This window comes from Sphaerodactylus townsendi, linkage group LG05 (assembly GCF_021028975.2).
Source record: "Sphaerodactylus townsendi isolate TG3544 linkage group LG05, MPM_Stown_v2.3, whole genome shotgun sequence".
In the NCBI taxonomy this organism is placed as follows: Eukaryota; Metazoa; Chordata; class Lepidosauria; order Squamata; family Sphaerodactylidae; genus Sphaerodactylus; species Sphaerodactylus townsendi.
In genome coordinates, this window is record NC_059429.1 from 93,584,935 (window position 1) to 93,609,314 (window position 24,380).

The following is a 24,380-nucleotide window of genomic DNA, read 5'->3' on the forward strand; positions in this document are numbered from 1 at the left end:
TTGGTGCTGACAGATATCTACACAAAAACTCCAATCACCATCCAGGGCAAAAAAGGAGCACCATAAAAACCTTGGTATATCGCGCAAACAGAATCTGTGAACCTCACCTCCTACAAGATGAATTGAATCACCTAAACAGGGCTCTACAGGCTAATGGTTACTCTAATACAGAAATCAGAAGGGCTGCAAGACCAAGAACAAGCCACATGAACAAAGATAAAGAAGAGCCATCTAGAGGGAAGGTGTTCTTACCATCAAAGGAACCACTGATGGCATAGGAAAACTGATGAAGAAGCACAACCTACAAACAATCTACAGACCACTAAGAAAATTCAACAGATGCTCGTTCAGCAAAGGATAAGGATCCTCTAGCTACTGCAGGGTCTATGCATACCATGCAGCTGTGGACAAGTCTACGCAAGGAACCACCAAAGCACTTGGCGCTGGAGCCACGTATCAAAAAAAAAAAAATTACGAAAGGCACTGCAAGACTATTTCAGCCGAGAAAATCAGCAATAGCAAGAACACATGATAAACCAACGCTGGACATAGAATATTGGCTGAAAAAACAGAAATTCTGGACCACTCTACCTGAAAGCCACTCGTCAGACTACAAAGAGAAGTAATTGAAATCCATAAGGACATCGACAATTTTAGCGAGGAAGGAAAAGAAACTCTGAAAATGGGCAGAGACACTGGCTGCCGAGTGTTGAAAAATACTAGGGTCAGGAACTGTGTCAAACCAGCTCCACACACGAACACAGGATGCAAACCACAAGAGCAAAGCCAGGATACTTCTATTCAAGATGCTCCCACCAGTGACCTTGCTATCTACAGAGTTACTCCCAGGCTTTATTATTTACTCATACTTCTATTCAGATGCCCTGAACCAACAAATTATTGACCTGGATTTGCGCCTTTGTTACTCACAATTAAAGGTTTCCCCACCCACCCTGGACCTCCCCACACACCCTGGACGTAGTATACACTCCACTTGCTTTCCCAACATCAGATCCTCTGAAGATGCCAGCCACAGATGCAGGCGAAACGTCAGGAGAGAATGCTGCTGGAACACGGCCATACAGCCCGGAAACCACACAGCACCCAAATATATGTCATATTTCTGTCATGTTCCAGCAGTGATAGAATCACTCACCCCATGTCCGGTCTCTTCTATGCAACTGTGTGAAAAGGGGAGTTCTTTTGTATATTCAGTTGGATGTGAAACCCTCAGTATACCACTGGTTTAGCTCAGAAGCAAATGGGGGGGAAATGGCACCCAGAGACAACTCCTTCTTCTGGCACCCTCGGGGACAGGGCTCAGGAGCGTGCCCCCAAGCCCCACCCCCCGGGTTCCCTACAGCCTGGCTTCTGCCCTCCCCAGAGCCTGGGGAGAGCAGGAGCCAGCCTCCAGGGACAGGCTTTTGAAAGCTTGGGGGGGTGGGGTGTGTGGCCATTCTTTTAAAAGCATGACCCTTGCTCCCCTCAGGGCAGAAGCCGGCCTGCTGGGAGGGGGACGGGGTGCTGTGGCGGGCAAACACATGCCATTTCATCATGTGCGGAGAGGCATCCAGCAACCCCCCCCCCCCCACGTGACCGAAAGGCATGGGGACATGGGTGTCCCCATGTTCCTAGGTCGGTATGCCCCTGGTTTAGCTTCTGTTGCTTCATTAATACTCTTGCTTTTGTTTGTTCTTGCTTGGACAGGGATAACAAAAGAAGACCCAGCTTCTCCAGTGTGCTCTATACTCTTCGGCAAAGTGGACGCGCTGTAGTAATCAATAATTTTGTGCAGTTTGGTGTGGTAAGAAATGTCTGTGTTGTTGATTCTGGGATTTCTTTCTGATGGGTTGAGCATGGTCACTTCAGTTGATGAGTCCAGGGAAAACCAGAGGTGTTTGTTCTGACCTGTCAAGTCCAAGACAAAAATATGGGCCCATTATGTTTTCAGGACTTCTCTTCCAGTTGCTGGTTTTATATTAATTATTATGCAAGGTTTTTTTTTTAAAAAAATTACTGACTTGTACTGTTAACTGCTCCATTACCAGCTGTTTAAAGGACCAATAGAATTGATCTGTTTGACTGTGCTGTTGAAGTACGGTTCACTGGTGGGTCTGAGGGTGAGGGAGAAGGCCATGTACATCCAAGGAACTGTTCACATTAGGGGGTTACTTGGAGGGGCTCACAAGCAACACATACAGGTTGGGAACATGAAACCTGGTTACTTTGTTTATTTTCTTCACGTGCACCCTGTCTTTTTTTCCCCAATGGGGATCCAAAATAACTTTGTTTAATTATTTGTTTAATTTATACCCCACACCCTCTCTCCACAGGGGACTTGGAATAGCTCACAACATTTAAAATACAATAAATATCAATACATTACAAATAAAAACAATAAAACAAATTAAAAATCAATTTGACAAGCCAATCTGAAGGTTTAAAACAAATGCCCAGCTACCTGATTTGTATGATTCTTGTATGATTCTTTTCTATATTTTAATCCTACAACAGGCCCTGCAAGATAGGTTAGGTTGAAAGTGTGACTAGCCCAAGATCACCAAATACTATTACTAAATCAAACAGATAACTATAGTGTTAAAAGTATTTTAAGATGGTCAATCTTGAGATAACTATGGACTAGATAGTTTGTTTATCAAAATATTCAGAGCACCTTCAGTTTATCAAAGCTGAAATACAGTAGTAATTTCAAGCCTCCACTATATATTTAGTTCCTGATTTGTAAATTTCCCAAGCATTTTTCATACTTAGTACTTCTGATTCTTAGCACTAGCTTTTGCATGTCCTATTCATTCAATATGGTAGAACTTGCTCCTAGACTTCTCTAGCAATTAATTGCTCTATGTGGATTTCTGGAGAGGCTTCCATACCAATTTTGTTTAGAAAGGACTGCGTTAGATGTATGATTGGTTTGAATCCATATAAGAAACAAGGAAAGAATACTAGCTGTCACTCTCCAAAAGAAAAGCAAGACCCCCAACCAGCTGCTCAACAGGGCAGCCCCCTCCCTAGCAAATATTTGCAGTGTTCTGGTCTAATAGATGGTACTGTGACAGTTACAGACCCAAGTTTTTATTTCCTTGTTTCTTGCTCTTTTTACTCATTAAAACCAGGGACTGGAGAGAATGTGGATAAAGCTGGAGGTATGCCGCAGTTTGGGCACTGCAGTGTATAACTATGGAAGCAGGTGTTGAACAATAACTCCATATTAATGTTGCAAAGAAAGATTGAGGAGCAAGACCTAAAAATATAACTTGTACAGTATGCAGATATATGCAAATCTTCATAATTTATACAACCAAAATAGCCTTTTCTAGTCAGAAGAGCAATGTTATTACAAAAATCTGAGCTGGGGTGAGGTCTAGCATGCATTAAGATGAGATCATACGTATCTGTGATCACTGGTTTCCATCCACTCTCTAAAATCAAAGGTCTTCTAGAAAATGTTCCCCCAGGTTTTTCTTTATTCATTTAAAACATTTATGTGGCCTTTCCACCAAAATAGGGTTCCTGAGGTGGCAAACCTCAAGGCATTAAAATACTTACAACAGAACTTAAAATGCATATATAAATATTTAATGATACAATAAAAGCACACTTACAAAACACATGGCCAGGGATGCTCTCTCCAGTGGACTGTGTTAGAACTAAAAGAGTTGTGCTCCTGGCAGTTAATGTGTGAACCCATTTGCCCCCTCACATAGATACTTTGCACTATACCCTTTGTCCTAACCTTTGCTGATAGCCTTCCTGTTGCCCCTTTGTGTAGGTGAGGAGGAGGTTTCCCAATCAGTACTGGGGACCAGGAAATGATGCTAGAGATCAGGGTTCTGCATCAGCTGATGGCCCGTCTCACGGAAGATCACGTGCTAAGGACAGGTATGGGACCACTGGGGTTAGTCTGAAAGAGATGTGCTATAGAAGGTTGTAATGTGGGGCACTACTTGTTCGTAGGCTTTTCTTGAGGGCAGCTTTTGGGATCTGTCATGGTTTTCAGAGTCCTGGGAACCCAACGTCTTTTATGAGAAAGCATGTTTGTGGCTCTGGGGATGCCCCTGGGAACTGGAGTGCTAAAATCAAAAGCCAGAGCGGCTGAGAAGAACTTTAGATTGTCAAGGGATAAATAATCAGTTTTCTTAAACTCATTTGAGGTTTGAACAAGTAGAATAAACGAGTTCGGGGGAAAATGCAGTGCCCTTGATGTATACTGTAGAGAAGTAAGTGTCTTGTGGTAAGAGTGTGTGTTTGTGCATGTGTATGGACATGCAACCCTGGGAACAGAGAGAAAGGGTTCCTGTCTTTATCTAATGCCTTAAGCTTCATTAAAGTTCAGGAGAAAAGAAGATGGACAGAAGATGGAGGAATATTGCATCTGCATTCATTATTCTTTTAGCAAGCCTTTTCATTCCAACTGTATTTGCACCAGGTTTGTATATTGTTTCACCTTTCCTGGCTGGCAGCAAACATCATATCATACAGGATAGAAGTTGCTTAAATGATCTCTTAACAATTTATACATTTTTCTGATATTAGGGAGCTGTCATGATCATGTTTTTCTTGAGTGGTATGGAGCTTTGGTTCTTACTTGTCGGGAGGGAGGGTAAGCTTTCCAAAGAAGTTTGGCTCATTTTAGCTGCATCTTTCCTCTATGGACCATGCCTTTGGCAAATGGCATTTGAGTTCCTTTATTGGGCTGGAAGTGTGGATCTTCACACCCAGTGTCTTCTCCAAACTTCACTCCTTGCTATTGGCTGTCCTCTGTAGAAACGGGAATCATAAACTGCTCATCAAAGGAGCAGGCCAACTTGCAGGGGAGAGGTGATTCTTTAACCAGCTTCTTTAAAACCTAATTGAGCAAGGCAATCTCTTGCATATCCTACAGAGCTTAAAGTAGAGTGGCCATCAAAAGGGTGGGTGCAAGAGCTCCATTCAAATGGATTTTTCAGCCCAATCCAAAGGGGTGGGTGGGTAGAGCTCTAGCCAGGGATAGCACTGCAGTGGCACTGCCTCCAAAGGAGGAATCAGTGGAACAGACCTCAGAGGAGTAGCCCATTCTCCCAAATGACATAAGTCATTCTTTTGGCATGCATAAGTCTGGACTGCTGAGAGGGGGCTTTCCCCAGCCAAAAGGCCATTGTGAGGTGACTAAAATCAGCTCTGCCTCCAGGAACACCCCTGGAATGCCTCCCAGAACACTGATGCAGATGTTTGCTGTGGCAGCCAGCTTCCGTAGGGCCCAACTTCCATGTTTGGGCTCTGTGGTGGCTGGTTCCTGGGGTAAGTCCCTTGGTTCTGGTGTTCATATCATTCTACTTGGTGGTGGTGGCATGGATGCCAGCACAACCTTTTTGTCACTTCCAATGCAACTTCAGCCCTTTCCTCCTTTGGATTGCACAGGAATGTGAGTTGAAGTTAAGAAAGGTATGGTTAGGGGTATGTTTACAATTGTGCGTATGCTCACTTGCTCTCTCTTGCCCCTTACCCTTTGGTTGTCCTTGACTCCTCCAAGTATCCCATTTATTTATTTAAAACATTTTTATGACATCTTCCCCCCCCCATGTCATTCTTTCTCTTCCTTTTTTAAAATAAAGCTTCCCCCCCTCCAAAGCCTTAACTGCCTTTAGTTACTCAGTGAATGCACAGCTGATAACTCAAGAGTTAAGTAGGGAAGGAAGATGGAGGGGTCAGAGTGGTTGCTATTCATGCCCTTTCGTACCTGGCCCAATCAAGACAGGAGACCTATACAGAGTCTGGGTACTATTACAACGTGTGTCCCTGAGTTCTGCTTCTGTTCAGTGGCCTCTGTAGTAATGCTGGAATGCCGCCAGTTCCTTCTGAAAAGCTCTAGATGTGAGCTATCAGCTGGGCATGTTCCGCCAAACAACTGAGCCCTGTCATGTAAAAGTTCATATGGGATATTTTGTGGGAGATTGGTAACTCTGTAGTATCTATTTCTTAGAGCTGAATTCATTTCGAAGAAGAATGGCATAGATATCGTTTCTCAGCATGATCTCCCCAATGGACGCATTCGCTTTCCTGTCTCTCTTAATGAGCGCAAAACTGTTACTATACTGGTCAAAAATGGCGGGGCTCATGCGGTGATTCTACACAACTACAAAAGATGGCATCGAAGTCGTGAGTTAACCTTTGCGGAATCCCAGCCTTTGCCTGTGAGACTTCTGCCAGGTAACACTTATAGTAATTTGCTGAAATTTATTGCTTGAACTGAGTAGCAATGAGAATTGCAAAGGGAAGAATTAAAATCCTAATGCAAACAAATTAATCATGTACAAAAAGACCACATGGTAGTTGCTGGAATATGGATATTCCAGTTTAATTGGTTGTTTCTGATTTTTGAGTGTCTGCAATTAAAAGGAGCCTATTGAGAAGTATTTGGAATGTAATTGAGGGAATGCTGGTACTAGGCCATGTGATTAAACAGTATTTTAGTCACAAGAAAGTTGACTCCTGATGGAACAGAATTATTCAGTGTGCGTTGTTTAATGAGTGGCTTATGGATTTAGCTGCCATATGAGCCCTTAGCAGCAAGGTACTGTCAGGTTAACGAATGAAAAAAAATTCACATCTAGGTGACACTTGAAGGCAAATATCACCAGACATTTGAAAAATGAAAATTTGCATGCAGATATAATCAGTAATCTTGAAAGCAGTGACAATTCTTGGTGAATGTTAGAGAGTTTTGTTTTGCTTTTAAATAAGCTTTCTTAAATCTAGGCAACACTCTCAATTTTTGGAAAAAATGATTTTTAACCAGACTTTTATTCAATGGTGTTGAAATCCCCACATCAGGGTCAGTGAAAAGACCTTTCCCCCCCTCTGGTCTGTGGGGAGAGTTCTATTTTCTGCCCTTACAGACACTCATGTGTGTGTTTTTTTTTTACTTTGTTGGCCTTTACTGTGTAGGTTTCACTATTTATGTCTTTTATATGTTCCTAACTTCTACATAAGATAGAGATGGATAAGATGTATATACTTCTGCATAAGATAGAGATGTATGGCTGTAAAGCCCCGGCACATTATCACTGTTGCTACACATCTTGTATGAAGCAGCCATTTGCCTATTTACCCATAGACAATTAATATTTTTTAGAATCTACAACAAACAGTTGGCATCTTTTATGCTTTTGATTAACTTTTAATGTATTGTCTGATTTTAAACATTCCTATCCCGAAGGGCTATGTGTATGAATCTCATACCTGCCAATAGCTAGGTTGAAATACAGGGGTTGGGGGTGGAGGGGAAGCAGGGGGAGAATCTACACCTCCTCCCTGCCACCTTGAAAATAAGATTTGCTTTCTGTTTTTCCCTTCAGGGACATCATGGGAGATCTCAGTGCATTGCTTGACAAGCTACTATGGTTACTTTCCAACAACTGTACTGTTTGCGTTCACCACCGAGCAGAATGAATTCTTCAAGATTGGGCGTTTTGTGTCAGCTGTAGCTAATAGCAAACTTGCAGAACAACTGGGTCCTTCTGCTCCTTATCGACCCTATGAAGCCATTCTTCGTAAACCCCAGGTCCTGACTACAGAGAGTGGCAACCCACCTGACAAGTATGTGGTAATTCTCTGTTGTGCTTCCTTTATTTTGATCAGCCTCCCTCCTCTTCCTCAAGCCAGCTTTTTCCCTTTAAGCACTGTTTGTCAGCAGTTCTGCGTCTCACCTGTATTTGTGACTTTTCTCCCTTTACCTGTTCTTCCAAAGTCCACTGACTTCTCCACTCCGCTCCAACCTGGTTTTGGCTGTGGATTCTTCCCTTTTGTGTGTCTTGACTGCGTAGGAGGTTAAGAGCTCGTGTATCTAATCTGGAGGAACCGGCTTTGATTCCCACCTCTGCTGCCTGAGCTGTGGAGACTTATCTGGGGAATTCAGATTAGCCTATACACTCCCACACATGCCAGCTGGGTGACCTTGGGCTAGTCACAGCTTTTCGGAGCTCTCTCAGCCCCACCTACCTTACAGGGTGTTTGTTGTGAGGGGGGAAGGGCAAGGAGATTGTAAGTCTCTTTGAGTCTCCTGCAGGAGAGAAAGGGGGGATGTAAACTCTTCTTCTTCTTCTTCTTCTTCTTCTTCTTCTTCTTCTTCTTCTTCTTCTTCTTCTTCTTCTTCTTCTTCTTCTTCTTCTTCTTCTTCTTCTTCTTCTTCTTCTTCTTCTTCTTCTTCTTCTTCTTGATGTACACTGTTATACTCTCTGGAATAGAGATTCTGTCTCTTCAGTTCTGCACTTGGCACCCATATGAGATAGTGGAGGGCTGAGCTGAAGACTGGGACTGGACTTTGGATGGGGCTCGACTATTATGAATTGTCATCCATACGTCTAATTCTGAACTGTGCCTTCCTAAGGATACTTAAATCCACAGATGGGGGAACAGTCACCCCAGCAAGTTTTTCTGCAGACTCAGGAGACCCCTTTGGGTTTGTGGAAAAATCTGAAATGTGGAAAAGGGGGTTTAAATCCCTGCCCCGATGTTTATAAAAGCATTGTTCTCCCATGCTTGGACAACACATATATCTTTGGGCAGCTGGAGAGGGTCAGTGAGCAGGCGAACAGAGAGCTGATGGGGGTGGGAGGTGAGCAAAGAACTGAGTCTATTGGAGGGGGAAGTGAACAGGCAAGCAGAAACATGTGAGGAGAGTCAAACAGAGAGCCAATGAAGGGGATGAGCAGAGAGCTGAGGAAGGGAGGGGAGCAGAGAGCCAGTGAAAGGACAAGGTGAGTAGAGAGCTGATAATATTGGGGGAGGATGTGAGCTGGGGAACAGCTGAAATAAAACATAGAATGGAAAGAATATGTAATGTTTTATGAAGAAAAGATGAAAGGGGGAAGCTGGGGAGAACAAAAATGATGAGTGGGAACAGAGGCAGAAAGAGAGAGTCCTAAAGTAGAGAGGCAGAAGAAGTGATGGGGCAGAAAGAAAGAGAGAACTGGTGTTTGGGAGGCAGGGCAGAGCAGGGACAAAAGGCTGCTGGATGTGTGGGAGGGGTGGCCTTGAGGCAGCCTTAGCAGGTTCTCTCCAGGGCAAGTAGCTGGGATCTGCTCTATTACTGCACTAGTGAAAATTAAAACAGATTCCACAACATTTTGTCATAGATCTGCACTTGTCTCTTATACAACCTTGTATCCTTTCCCCAGCCTTTATCTTCCTTTTCCTCATAAGTCTTCTTTAAGATTAAGATTGCTGTATTTGGCCCGCAGAAAAAACCCCTCTCAAACCAAAATAGTGTATTGTCTTTTTTGTGGAATCATCCAGAATAATGGTGCCATAGAGCATTGTAATCCGGCTGGGTGGTCAATAAAGAAGGGGCAGAGAGAGAGAAAAGATTTTTCCGGTAGTGGTAGTATACGCTCAGTAGCATTGGGGGGTGCCTCTTCTTCCCTCAATTTTTAGAATATAAGCCATATTCCTCTGCAGGCTAGTAGCTCTCCAATCACACTCCTGAACTTAAATCATCCATATCCCATCCTTATTGAGAAGAACAGGGACAGGCCAAATACCATTTCATTTCACTTTTTCATTCTTCTACACAATAGACAAACTGCCACTACAAAACACACTGCTATTTAAACAGATATCTAGTGCTATCTGTGGTGATAGTTTCAGATGTACTCTTTGTTACATGATGAAGTCATTATAATGGGTTGAAGATGAACATGTGATTCATCCTAAGGTCATCCTGGAAATCTGAGCAGAGGTTTTAATATTCCCCTGATCATCTTGGATTTGACTTACTCTGGCTACAGAATTAGTAGATAAAGAGTACAAACTTGCTACCAGGGTGTTCATGTTACAGGTAACAACCTGTTGATTAAAAACATACTTAAATTGAAGCAATCGAAAAACTTTATCTCTAACCAATGCCTTGAGTCAACATAAACTTATGTTTAATATGCTCACTACCTCTTCAGTATTTTACAGTATAAACTTGAACAGGAAATACCTCTAGAGTATTTTCACTATCCAACCAACTTGAAGGACCTAGTCAGTTATCTTCATGAGGGCCATGCACCCAAAGATGGCTCCCGTCCCAAAGTTGCCAAGCTTCGGTAAGTGCCTGTAAATTGTCGCTGGTCATAAGTACTGGTCTGTATCCAACTATGTCATTTATCCTTAGGGGTGATGGGAGTGGTTTTTCATTGGTTCTTTGGAAGTTGTTTTGTACATGGTTCAGTTCAATTGCGATGTTTCCTGATCTGGTGTTAAGGAAAAGGGTGCATGTGAATTTAAGGTCAGTAACACTGATCCAACTGCATTGTGGGGAAGAAACCAATGTCAAGTTTTGGCAGGATTTGTCGAAGCCAGTTAGGACTGAATGGTTGCCTTTAAACCAAATATTGGTTTCACAAACCTAACCATGGTCATAAGTAATCATTGTCCTGTGTTAGAACTTGTCCAGGGATGGGGCTGCCTCCTAGCACCAGTCTGCCTGTTCCACCCTCCTCATTGTCACAAATGCCCACCCAGAAACCCCTGGAGCACCCCACAACTGACAGCCACAGCAGTTCCAGGAAATAGGGTAGAAGCAGCACAGTCCTAACCAAGCTGCAATCAGCCATGGTCAGTAGCCTTAAAGAGTGGGGTGGAGCCAGCACAGCCCCAGCCAGACTGAAATCAAGGAAGAGGGCCAGGAGGGCTGAAGAGCTGATCTCAGGCTGGCAGGGCAAACAAAGAGCTCATCAACCAGTAGGAGGCTGGAGCAGAGACCTCCCAGGAAGGAGGGAACCTCTTGAGAGGGATAAAAGGGAGGCAGAGCAAGAGGAAGGAGGTTCAGGGGCTCAGGTTTGCAGGAGTTCTGTTAACTACCTGTCAGAGGTAAAGAGCTTATGAACAGAAACCTGAATTAGATCCTATTTATGCCAGAAGGGTAGCTGAGCTCCTGTGAGGCCAAGGTGGCCTACCTTGCAGGGGTGGTTGGCAGAAAGAACACTCATAGACTGTACTGATTCATTGTCATATAATCTATTTTTAAAAGAAGTGTTTCTCTTGGGATCTCTCTGACCCCAGTGTTGAAGCTTCAACTGGTACAGAATGGAGCAGCTGGACTGCTGACAGGAGCTAGTTACAGGGGTGGTATGACCCCTCTACTGCAACAAGTACTCTAACTTTCAGTGCACTTCCAAGCCTAATTCAAAATGCTGGTTATGACCTGTAAAGCTCTTCACTGCATTGGAACAGTTTATATGAAGGACCACCTATTCCCATGCAAACCTGCCAATTTAGTAAGGTCATTTGGGGAGGGTTTCCTCTCTACCCCACTTGTACATTTTGCAGGAACTCAAAAAAGAGCTTTTGGGGGGACTGCACCTGAGCTCTGGAATGCCCTCCCTAGAGAAGCTCAGTTTGCTCTCTCCCTGATCACCTTTTGCCATATGGCCAGAACCTTTTTTAAAAAAATTCAAGGCAGCTTGTTAACATCTGAGTATTTTAACAAATGAGAGTTTTAATAAGTGAGTTGTTATAGGTTTTTGATATTTGCTGCAGGTAATGTTAAAGTGTTGATTTATTATTAATTGCTTTGTTTTAACATGTTTTACACTTTTGTTTTGTTACATTTTTTGTAATTGCTGTGATTTTGTGAGCCATTTTGGATTTAGATTATATAGAAAGGCGGGATACAAATATTTTAGTAAATAAATAAAATACAAAATCAGTAGTTTTTTTTCCTGAAGTAAATTAACCCAGTGCCATCATCCCAAGATAACAAAGCTCAATGCATATTGCTAATGAATAAAAGCAGCAAGACACCAAGGAGCAAACCAAAAATTTAAACATTAATGGTGTGTCTGAGCAAATGCTGTCCTTCCCTTCAAGCACCTGCCATAACTGAACAAAATTTGTGGATTCCTCTGTTGCAATAAGCAGGGCTTTCTGAATAAAATTTGATATGGGAATCTTCTGTACTTCCTCAGGTCTAATCTGAAAGCCACCCTGGAGTTTAACAATTATTGTGAGAAGTTTAAATTGCTGCTTTATCTGGAAGAAATACAGATGGAAGTGGACATCCACCGATACAACATGGAGGATGTTTGCATGGAGAAGGATCCTCAGCGTAGGAATCTCCTTGTCCTGAAGGTGGGGATGCTTTGGCCTCAGACAACAATCTTCCTTAACTTGTGCCACCTAGGGGGAGATGTTTCTTACCTGCCCCTCAGCCATTTTCCACCAGCCCATCTTGCTAAGAACCAGCATGGTGTAGTGGGGAGAGCTTGTGGTTTGCATGTGAAATGCTAATTTTCACATCTGTGCTTAGCTGTGTAGCTTAGTGTGTGGCCAAGTAAGTCGCTGTCTCTGTGCTGTATCTTGTAGGATTATTATGGTGATAAAGCAACTGCCTGTTGGAATGATAGAGTACAAGTGTAATGTGTGTAATTCATTCATTTTAGGGTTATGGAGAACTTATAGAAATCATGGAGATGGAATGGCACAGTGAATGTATGTGTGCTCTCTTTCTCTTGAAAATTGGCATTGTTTTCTGCTCCAGGTGCCTGGTGTGGCTGAAAACCGCCCATCAGTACTGAGAGGCGATCATCTTTTTGTGACTTTGGCTGATGACCGTGGACAGAGCCCAGTTGTCCAGTACAAGGGCTATGTCCATGCTGTGGAACTGGAAAAAGTCAAGCTGGACTTTTCCCAAAAGTAAGTGACTGCTTGCTCAAACTAAGACCCTCCTGCATTTGAAATGAAATTAAAATTGCCAGTTCCTAAGCCTGCAGCTTGGTGTCAGCAAAGGAGTTTGGCAGGAGTGACTGAAGGCTCTACAACACTTTAACTTTGTTACTGGACTGTTAAAGGCAAGGACATTATTGGTCTAGACTTAGCAATTGTAGATGCCTGAACTCAGGTGTTTAGTGATGTAGTATTCTTTACAGAAAACCATGCAGTAGAAAAAGACACAAAAGATCCGGTACAGAGGGCAGTACTGGCAGCAAGCTAAGTAATTCAGTGCCTGGATGGGTATGAGCTACATGTGGCAAGGAGAAGCTATCTGTGTCAATAATATTTTGAAGTATAGACATAGTTGAGGCATTTGGGAGAGAGAAGAGGCATTAAGTTAAAAAGGAAGTGATCAGTATAGAAGTGAAGTGGATTGTTAGATGGCATGGATGGTGGGATGTGGTGTATTGTGGAAGAGTCCTTGGGAAGATGCAGGTGGTACAATAGCATAGAAATAGATTACAGAAGCTGGAAGTAGAAAATGCTGTGGTGGTGTGTCTGCATGAGGTATTGTGTATAGGTGAGGTGCCTTGTTGCTTGCTCCTACTCATCATCCCCCTTATTCCCAGACTGATGTCCCTGTTCATCAATAACATGAAATTTGATGTCACTTTCACCTTCAATCGTCTGCCATTACGGATTCAGCATCGGGCTGTTGTTCTTGCCCAGGAAAGGCAACTGCAGCATTTGCTCTTCCCATCTTTTTCATATCAGGAATCCTTGCTCTCTGATGGGCAGCGTCTCAGGTGAGTTGAGGGAGGGAAGGCTACCTGATGAGTCTAGCACAGCGATTCCCCACATACCACTCATGAGTTTCATGGTGCCTCCCTGTGTGTTTCCCAGCATTCATTTGATTTCTCTCCAAAGCAAAGAGCCAGTCTTGGCTTTCTTCAGCCTCACTGGAACAGGGGGTACTTCAGGAGGAATCCTCTTTTAGTTTGCAGGGAGCACCTACTATGATGTGACTGTCTCCATCCTAGGACAGCGCTTCAGTAAGAATTTCCCAGTACTTTCATATTCCTCAAACAGGGTAGTCATTTTGTATTGATTCCCCACCCTCACAATTAAAAAAAAAACCCAGCCCCTGGCACCACATGGCTGAAGATCCATGCCCTAGTATAGTCGTGCTCACTCTGTGGCTTTCAGAGAGCCACATTGCCATCAGCCAAAACAGCCAGTTTCTTGCATACCTGGGATTAGGCCTGTGCTTCAGAGATGCTTCTGCTTATCTGTTCCTCTTGTGGCAGCTATTTAAGGTAGGAACCACCTTCCAATTGCAAGCCCCTCCAGTCAAGGGTCTTGCCCACTTTACTGAAACATGTAGTTTCCTGATAACAGTGTTACACTGGAGATCAGTGCCCAGAAGAGCCACAGGTGTCATGCCAAAAAGCCACAGGGAGCTTGCTGTAGCAGCTTGGAGATGCTGGAGATATTCATAAAAGTGTGTGGTGAAGAGATGGCCTCATCCTGCTTCTTGCTTGTTATGGCTGGTACCTTACTGTCTTTTTTGTTTCTCCGCCACCAGACTATGTAACCCTGACCTGGAGAAAAATGAGGAGCAAAAAACAACTGTTTATCAGGTGGTGGCAGGCACTTCCAGACCAGCCCCATACCTCATATTTGGACCTCCAGGTACTGGCAAGACAGTCACGATAGTAGAAGCCATCGAACAGGTGAGGAGTACACTTCTTCAGTATGATTGTCTCATGATACAATGTGATTTTTGTTGTATGTAAGCTCATACGTATTTTGATATTACAGGATGTATGTGGATTTCACTTTCAGCTTTAAGTTGCTTTGAATAAAAGTTTACTGAAGAGAGATTCACATGTCTTCATTTTCATCCTATTCATGCCCATGCTCTTAACAGTTTAGATGAGATTTTGGAACATAAAGGGAAATTGTAATATATTAATTCATAATCGTTCTGACAGATAACCAAACAGGCCCTTTTGAACTAGGATACTAGTGGGTATTTGACCACTAAGATACAGAAAAGTTGGAGTTTTGTTAAAAGCATGGCCCTGAATCCCTAATGAGGAACACTATTAGGGAAATCTAATCCAGAAAATAGATCTTTTTAGAATTAAAATGCTCCATATCTTATCCTTTGTGGATACATAAAATTGATACCGACATCTCAGGTACAATTATACTGCTAGATGGAAGACTGTGAGAAATGCTTGGTTTTGAAATTAGAATTTATTTTCTTAAGTACCATAAATGCTTCCCTTTTGGGGGAGATTAGTGAGAAATCTGCTAGTTCTCAGAGAGGTCATTCTGAAGTGCTACAGGATGGGTGAGAAAGGTTTCTTGGAATGTTAGAACTGGGTTATTTCTTGTGGGACATAGATATTAAAAAGATGGCTGCATACATCCAGCTGCTCATAATATACTTGTGTAAGTGTTTTTAAAAATATATTGCTCAGTTAAAAGAAGTAGAAACCTAGGCCCTTTCCACACGGGCCATTTACAGCGCCCTAGGGACGGCAAAAATGCCGTCCCTAGGGAGCTGTTTACATGGGGGGCGCAACTGCATCGCAGCGGCGCCGCTCTCGCTCCCCTTCAGTGGCGCGAAGCCGCTGTTTCCAAACCTTGCTCCCGAGCTAGGTTTTCTGGATACAGCGGCTTCCAGCTGCTGCCATGCGAACGGCGGTGGCTGGAAGGCACCATCCCCCCCTTTCCCGATCGATGTACCTTCCCTGCGACCTTCCAGCGCATCGCCCAGGCCTGGGGACATGCCTCCCCTGCTCTGCGACTCCAGAGCTCGTGTGAACGGTCCTGGGGGAGCGGCGGGTTGTATACGCCGACGCATCCCCCAGTGTGGCCGTGCGGAAACGGCCCTAGTTTAATGAAGTATTAAAATGCTGGAACCTCTGTGTTCTTTGACTAAGGGGAACTACCAAATCAGTAACCAATTCTTTAACATTCTGGTTTTTACCTCAGAACACTGTCTGAGGAAAAGTAGCCTCCACAACAGCAGGGGCTAATTAAACACAGACCTATGACCAAAATGCTAATTGCCCTATCTTACGTCAAAAAAGGCTTTTAAGATGTCACAGAGTAATTTTCAGTGTGAATGTAGACTTTTGGCCATGACAGTTTGATTTGCTACAAATTTATGATAGTTTGGGAAAGGGAAGAGATCTCACTTGGTTGGTGCGCTTTGCAAGACTAGATCTGAATGCTTTCCAAATGCAGGAGTCCTGCATAGATTCGAAGTCCAGCTTTGCATCATCTCTAGCATGCTTCCTCTCTGAGTTCTCTTTGAATACCTGCACCCCTGTAAGCTGGCAGTGTGACTTTTTCTAGCTGATCAAGGATTTCCAATTTGTGCTCCTATCCTGACAGGTTCTGCGCTGCATTGAAGGTTCCCATGTACTTGCATGTGCTCCTTCCAACAGTGCCTCTGACCTTCTGTGCCAACTTCTTGTGAAACACGTGGAGAAAAGGAACATCTACAGGTTAAATGCTTACAGCAGGGATTATCGCATGATACCTGAAGATATCAAGGTATGTAATAGCTTCTCTTTTAGTCTGTAGAGTGATAGTGGCCCACTGTCTGTCTTAAGATAAGATATGGAAGAAACTGTCTTGTAATGGTGCCTCAGCCCCAACAGTGCCTAATATATATGTTCTTCCTTCCAGCCTTATTGTAACTGGAATGATGAAGAGCAAATCTTTGTCTTTCCAAGCAAAGAGGAGCTGAAAAACTACCGCGTTATCATCACTACACTGGTGACAGCAGGAAGGTAAAATAGATTGCAGAAACAAGAAATCAGGATACATGGGAACTAAATAGAAAGATGTATTTATTGATATATGTTTTTGCAAAGAAAAAGAATTAATAATGCACTGTTCAAATGAAAAAAATTGGACTATTACTTGAGTGAGATTTTTTAAAATGCAAACATTGATCTTTCGGCACTCTATATGACCAAGAAAAAAATCTTTATTAGTTTCTATTAATCTCTCAACAGATAAGTCAATCAGAAATTAATATGAGAGAAGATCTTAAAAGTTTAAAAGAGGAGATTAAACAATCATAATGTAATGCATTCAAAAACTTTAAAAAGAGAACTTCTGAATTTCAAACAGGAGCCATGACTATAATTAAAAATTCAAAAACCACAGATGAAATAGATATTGAAAAAGAATTTGTTGAGTCTACAAAAATATACCCTAATTGCTGAAGACCTTTTTGATAGGGCAGACATACAGAGAGCCATTAGTAGCAAGGAAGATTGATATATTAATTTTTCAAGACCTGCGGAACACACTCCTGAAGAAAAGGGGGCCTAACTTTAAAAAACAAATTCTTTTGAAAGAAGCAGCAGAATATAATTGGAAAATTTTACTTGCTTTAGAAAAGTAAGTAGACTCTAGAGTCTAGACCCATGTTCCTCTCTACAGGGAAAATAACTATAGAAACTGCGAATCAAGGAAAACAATTGGTAACACTTCTCACAGATGAAGATCCTTCTGAAGATTCCAGGATTGACTTTAGTGAAAAGCCATCAGAAAATATAAAAAATCAATGTATTGTCGAAGGCTTTCACGACCGGAATCACTGGGGAGCTGTGTGGTTTCCGGGCTGTATGGCCATGTTCTAGCAGCATTCTCTCCTGACATTTCGCCTGCATCTGTGGCTGGCATCTTCGGAGGAGATCCTCTGAAGATGCCAGCCACAGATGCAGGCGAAACGTCAGGAGAGAATGCTGCTAGAACACAGCCATACAGCCCGGAAACCACACAGCTCCCTATAAAAAATCAGCCACCTAGAAAACTACAAGAAAATGGACAGATTCTTTTGCAATTTCAAGAACAGTCTCCAGCGAAAAAAACCCTTCCAGAATATTCTAAAAATCAACCACTCACAAGAATGCAAGAAAAAAGGATAAAAAACATGGGAGTTTGTGCTAGAAATGCAGTGAGAAATCTGTTTTTTTTTTAACGTTAGCAGATAGAAAAATTTGGATATTAATTAACATTGAAATGTTAAAAATACAATACAGATAATTATGTATAATCCCAATAAGAATTAATTATGAGTATGACAGTTTAAAGCAGTGATGGCGAACCTATGGCACGGGTGCCAGAGGCGGCACTCAGAGCCCTCTCTGTAGGCACACGCACACAGAGTTCGTCATGTGGGGGGGCAGAAAATCACACACACACCCCACACACACACACACACATGTCTAGGCTGGCCTGGGCCACTGAGCACGATGTACGCGCACCGTGGTGAGCAGGGAGGACTTGGCTGGCGGGCCTGGTGCCTGTGCTTTGGGTGGCTGCTGCCCGAGGGGGGGGGGTGCAGAGGAGGCAGAGATGCTAGAGAGGCACAGAGCGGTGCGCGCAGGACTTGCTGGAGGCTAGAGCAGGCTGGCCCCTGCTCGAACTAGTGTGGCGGAGGAAGAGGGAGCCAACCATTTTTTTCTAAACGAAAACCTCAGCATTCAGGTTAAATTGCGGGGTTGGCACTTTGCGATAAATAAGTGGGGTTTGGGTTGCAATTTGGTCACTCGGTCTCAAAAAGGTTCACCATCACTGGTTTAAAGGAACTCTGGACTTCAAACCTTTATACCAAACTTTTTTCTTTCCTTCTTTCTATATTATTTAGAATGGTGCTTGGTGTCCTTTAAGCAAAAGTTTATGTCTTACCAATATGATTTTGATGAAAAAGAGCACAAAATAATGCATATATTTACTATACAGAATTTTAATATGAATTTATTTACCAGGTGCAGTGAGTGTAATGGTTTCCTCTATATGAAAATTTGAAAGAGTTCCTAAAGAGAATTGGGAAGTTAAAATGAGAGAATACTTTTGTATGGCAAAATTAACTGAATAGAAGTCCAAAGTATGAATAGAATGACAAGTCTACCAGCTGGACAACTTTTGTAGGGAGTTCCTGTGACACTCCAGGGAAAAAAGATTATTTTGTCAGAACTTGGAAGGATGATTGAATTGAGATGATGCATGTCCATTTCTGTCTCTTTCTCCTGGCTAGATTGGTCTCTGCTGATTTCCCTAGGGGGCATTTTTCTCATGTGTTCATTGATGAGAGTGGCCATGCTGTGGAGCCAGAAAGCCTGGTTGCCATTGCAGGTAAATGATACCCTTCCCTTATTCCTTATGTGGCCCTTTTCTGTCTTGAAAATGACCCACATTTCTATGGGAGTTTTAAAAAAATGTTGTATTTGGGAAGAGAACAAAATACAAACTTGGGGAGAAGGTCAGTTCACCTTGTTAGTTAGCCATAGATAAGTATTGTGAGTTAAATCATGTCATTCTCTACCTTCTTGCTTCACTGCTGTGTTTCCAAATGTTGTGGTGTTTTGGTCAGGACAGGCCAGAGGCTCCTGAATATATATCTATATATCTATAGTTATAGATATATAGATATATATAGGGTGAGGGAGAGAGAGACAGAGATTTCAGAGGCTGAGAGCATTTCTGGTCTTTATAGGGATAGCAAGGAGTAAGCTGTCAACCATAACCATTTCCTCCAGTTGTGGATTCAGCACATAGAAGTGGGTTTGGTTTCTTAGGATGTCTCCCCTCTGTGCTTGTCTCTCCCTGGATTGCTCAGAGCACCTATTGATTATAAGGTCCACTGTTAAAAGAAAAGTTTCTGTGGCTTTCAGTTGGAGAGGTAACACGTTCATTTACACCTGCCCCTTTAACTGCTCTTTCACGTTCTGTGTAAATGTGAAGAAAAGGCTTAAGCAAAAATTAGCAGTCCCTTATCAATTCTGTTTCACTTTCCTCCAGAGTATTTTTGAATGCTGTTTTTGGTAGCTGTTTGTATTCTTAAACTACTTTATTCCCCAACTTTTCAGGCATTCATGCTGATTACGTTTCTAAACATTTTGGCCAGTTTATTCACAATTTCCCTTTTTTTTCTTGCTTCCAGATACTTACCAGATGATTGTTCACTGGACTCTTTCTTAATCACAATCTAGCAACTTCTTTGTTGATTCATGAGCTGGAATCTTCCTTTTTCTCAGCTACAGCCTCTGAGACTTGTTTTAAGTTCCTTAGCCAAGTTCTGACTTGAGTCTGGGGTGGTGGTTCTTGGATTCTATATCCATGGGCTCACCTGTTACAGCATCCAGTGCATACCAGTCCTCCCACCTATTCTGCAGGCAGGACTGTGCTATAAAGAATTTGCAGAGTCCTTCCATTACCAGTGGGAGAGGGATTCAGTACATTCCCTATGTGCTCTTCACTTCTTACTCTTCATCACTTTCCTAGAACTAATATTCATGCAGTTTGAGCACCCTTTTCTCTCCTTGCTCCAGGTCTCCTAGCCATGATGGACTCAAAGACAAATCCCAAGGGAGGGCAGCTTGTTTTGGCAGGGGATCCTAAGCAACTGGGACCCATCCTAAGGTCTCCTCTGGCTATCGAGCATGGTTTAGGTGAGTGCAAACCAACTGGCAGTGCCTTTATGGACTGTCTTCTTCTATGCCAATGTTTGTTCAGACAGGATATCTATCTGCCTCTAAGGGTAACACAAAGTAAGTAGACTCCAGACCCATTCAGTTGTGTTGAATTGAATGGGAATACCCTTGTGTGAGAACTACAGTAACTGTGGGTGTCTCTTTTAAAATAATGGCCTCCTTCATGAGGATTTCTCTTTACCCAGTGGCTATTGGCAAGGAAGCCTATTACAGTCTGCCCTTTATAGTGTGTCAGCTGTCAGCTTTATAGTGTGTGGTAAGCTGGTTCAATGTGGCTGTGCCCATGAGGTTGGAGGATACCTCCATGACAAGACACCCCCTTGTCTCTCTGTGTGTGAGGAGCGTGTGTGTGAGTCCAGCTCAAATTAAATGAGTTTGCTTACAATTCAGTGGCACTTATATTTTTTACATCTGTGAAACTACCACACTTCACTGTTCCCATTTATTGGGCCTTTGTGCTGCTCTGAGAGCTGAGAAAATTTTCGAGGGGACACTGGTCTGAGATGTATTTATGCTGTTGTAGAACTTTCCCTGTTGGAGCGGCTGATGCATCACAATTCCCTGTACCAAAAGAAGGATGGGCATTATAACCCACAGTTTGTCACCAAACTGCTGCGAAATTACAGGTACATTTCCTGCTCTGCTTCTAAATTCCAGCAGATGGAGCATAAACACTGAGTCTTGTGTGCATATGGCTGCCTTTCTGACAGAATGCAGGCTTCAATATGCTAATAAACCGTAAAGTATCATGGGGGAAACTAATGTGATTCCTGGATTTTGTCCTCCTAGTGCAGATATTGACCCATAGTCTCAAAACCAGGCCAATGAACCCATGTAGAGCCCCATTTATTGGATATAAATTGGGCTGAAAGTTTGCGGTTTACTAAAAGCAATAGAAAGCAGTCAGGTACAGCAGAGCTTGCTCCCCTAATTCACAAAAATTCAAACCCAGTTCACTTGCGCATATAAGGAAGAATCATGTAGTGGATCACATCTAGTTTAGCATTAACACCTAGGCAGTGTACCCCTCTCACAGTCCTCCTTCATGGCAGAAAGGGAAAGAGGCCCTGTGTTTTCAGTCTCAGGCAGTTCATGCTGACAGTATTGGTTTGTGTGCTAAGGCCCCCTCTCTCACACAAGGTCCCATCCTGATATCTTGAAATTTCCCAACGACAAGTTCTACGATGGAGAACTGCAGGCCTGTGCCAACCCTCTCATCTCGCATTCCTACTGCTCCTGGAGTGAACTGGTGAAGCAGGTGAGAGGCTGCCAAGCCATTTTTTAGCTACTTTGTCAATCCCATGTGACCATGTTCAGAGAACTGAGGGTGGTATCTATCATTCTTGCAGAGGTTTCCGATCATCTTTTATGGTGTCTGTGGAGAAGACCAACGGGAAGAAAAGAGCCCTTCATTTTTCAACACAGCTGAGATCGACGTGGTGATAAGCTACCTCAAGAAATTGCTTCAGGAACAGCAGGGCAAGAAAGGCTTGTCCCGCATGTCACCCAAAGAGATCGGTGTCATCTCTCCATACAGGAAGCAGGTGGTATCTTCTACTGGTTCCTGTTTATTAAAAAGGAATTGCTGGCAAGAGCTGAGGAGATTGGGGGCAGTTCTTGTGGTCAAATGTATTTGTTTTGACCTAAGCTGTTTCTGGTCTGTGACATGGGCCATCCCACAGAAGTGGCCTCTGTGTCCCAGTGGTTATTCTGAGACTTCAATACCACAGTTTTCAAGTGCTCTAAGCTCTGGCAGTGATTTTTTTCATGCCGGTCACCAAGGTCTCTAAGCCCCGTTCCAGTCCTTCCTGTGTCATTCCTGTCCTCTTTGTTAGGAACAGCCATCATCCTCATTTAATGGGCCAAAAGAATTCTTCCACAAGTTAGCTAGGAATTATGGGGAAGTTTGGGAAGGAATAAATAATTGATTTTTCTTTTTGCTCTAGGTGGAAAAGATAAGAAAGGCCATTACCATTGAGTTAAAGAACCAGCCAGATATCAAGGATCTAAAGGTGAGACTTCTTGTCCTGGCAGCTTCAGCATACTGTAATGGGGCATTACACATTAGAGTTACTCTGCTAATCTAGACAGAATAGTTCTAAATAGATAGAAACCCTTTTGAACCCATTGAAGTCTGTGGACTTAAAAGGGTCTAATTTTGTTTAGGATTGTGCTGTAAAAGTCCTTCTAATTTAGCACTCTTGTGGCCAGCCAGATGCTCCCAAAACCCTTTTGCTTGACTAGGTGTGACTTTGCTCATCATAATGCTGCAATAACAAAGGAAGGTTCAGGGGAGGGTTCAGAATTTTTGCACACACTCTTAAATTTGGGGTAAAGTATACATGATGGAGATCATGGAAATACATTTTTCCCTTTGAAACTGGTAACTATTGCAGAGAGTCCTGTTTCAACGAGTGAAACCAAGATTGTGAATCTCCATCACCTTGTAAATTGTACATGTATGGCTGCCTTTTGGATTAGAGCCATGGAAGAAGGGCAGGGGGACCTAATTCAACCTCAACTCAACTTTGTTCATTGAAACCAGGCCTTCCATGTTAGTGTTAGCTGTTCAAAAGCATCTCTCCCCCCACCCTAAATCTGTTATTGACAGTGTTGCAGGCATGTTTCAGTGAGCGAAACCAAGCATGACTTGAAGGATGGGCAGCTCAATCTAAGGTGGAGCAGTAGAGTGGTGATAGGGGACGGCACCACTTCTCTGCCTCCAACGGGACAATCGGCAGTGTGGGCACCAGGGGAGAAGGGGAAAACCTTTACTGTCCTGGGAAAGCCCATAGCCTAAAGTGACTTACACTACACCTTTTGGTGGTGTACATCTGTACCACTGGGAGGGGATATTCCAAGCCTGAAAGTGCACTGGAACTAATATCCATTCCACCTCCGAGAATGCCCCTCCGAAACACCCCTTCAAAATTTGGGTGCAGGCAGTTGCGGTGGACACCTGCTGCCTCGGGCCAGTGTCCAACTCTGACCACTGTGTGGTGGCCCAACACCAAGGTAAGTGGCCCAGCAACTGTGTCCGTGCCACTTTGTGCAGTGCAATGAACATGGACATTGGCATAAAGCTCCCTCCACTTCCAGTGAGGCTTCACCTTCCCCCCATTTGGATTGCACTTTCTCCTCCAATCCAAACTGTGGCTGGCTGCATGTGGAGCAGCATAATTATGCACAAGTGAAAAGTCCCAGGAACTGATCCTTTTTTCCTCATTTATTATCACGTATAAATGAAGCCTCAAATTTTAGACCTGGCAACCACAAGGGTTGCATCGTGTTGGCAGGATCTGCCTTGTTGCCATGTTTCATCTGTGGGGGTCACTTGCAAAGTTACTTAAAACAAAGTCTCTTCCAGGTGTTCAGTTCCAGGGAAGTAGCTGTGCAAATACAGCAAAAGCCAAAAATAACTCTTTGGTACCTTAAAGATACAGGCCTTTTCCACACATGTTTTTTACAATGTATCATGCTGCCAAATGCCATGTTTTCCTTAATTCCCCATTTTTTTTCTCTGTTTGGTTCCTGAAATGTTTCCCCTTTATTTTTCCTCAGTTTCCCAAGCACTTTTACCACAATTTTTTAATTCATTTCTGAGCCAGCTTCCCTTAAGCATGCAATCATGTTGAAAGAGTCTTTATTTCTCCCATGGTCTATTCATCTTTGAGGTACTCTCTTGTTTGTGGGTGTTGCATTTCATTCCACCCAAGGCTTCAAGGCTTGATGATTTCCCATCTCATTTACTGTCACTTGCTATTGATCTCCTTTCCTTTTCTTCCAGGTGGGCTCAGTGGAGGAGTTCCAGGGCCAGGAGCGGCGTGTTATACTCATTTCCACAGTGCGCAGCAAAAGTGAATACTTTGAGATGGATGAAAAGTTCAATCTTGGATTCCTGAAGAACCCCAAGGTGCAGTCCTGCATGCTTTTTCTTTGCAGTTCCCCCCAATCCGGGCATGTCCAAAGCATCATTGGCATCTCATTCTCCTTTCCCCTTTCATAATCTGAGGCATATTTTGTTGTCTGACTTGGCCACAGAGTATGCCTCAGAGCATCTTCCTATTTTCCTCATTCAGAGTTAAACTGGAATCGTGGAGACAACCTCAGAAAAGCATCACAGTCCTGATGCCAAGAAACCTGCTGGCGAGGCTC

General features: G+C 43.1%; 1 protein-coding gene across 1 annotated transcript in view; it reads left to right on the forward strand.

Annotated features, from left to right (window-relative positions):
• MOV10 (Mov10 RISC complex RNA helicase) overlaps positions 1-24,380 on the forward strand; it is a 42,724-nt gene that overhangs the window by 13,124 nt on the left and 5,220 nt on the right. The window contains exons 2-19 of the mRNA XM_048495866.1: positions 1,708-1,804; positions 3,791-3,900; positions 5,981-6,207; positions 7,356-7,596; positions 9,951-10,088; positions 11,952-12,114; positions 12,524-12,678; positions 13,326-13,502; positions 14,282-14,429; positions 16,108-16,269; positions 16,405-16,508; positions 18,770-18,867; positions 20,064-20,183; positions 20,749-20,851; positions 21,366-21,483; positions 21,575-21,769; positions 22,172-22,237; positions 24,013-24,138. Coding sequence (XP_048351823.1) covers positions 1,708-1,804; positions 3,791-3,900; positions 5,981-6,207; positions 7,356-7,596; positions 9,951-10,088; positions 11,952-12,114; positions 12,524-12,678; positions 13,326-13,502; positions 14,282-14,429; positions 16,108-16,269; positions 16,405-16,508; positions 18,770-18,867; positions 20,064-20,183; positions 20,749-20,851; positions 21,366-21,483; positions 21,575-21,769; positions 22,172-22,237; positions 24,013-24,138 — 2,548 coding nt within the window. The remainder of the gene's footprint in view (positions 1-1,707; positions 1,805-3,790; positions 3,901-5,980; positions 6,208-7,355; positions 7,597-9,950; positions 10,089-11,951; positions 12,115-12,523; positions 12,679-13,325; positions 13,503-14,281; positions 14,430-16,107; positions 16,270-16,404; positions 16,509-18,769; positions 18,868-20,063; positions 20,184-20,748; positions 20,852-21,365; positions 21,484-21,574; positions 21,770-22,171; positions 22,238-24,012; positions 24,139-24,380) is intronic.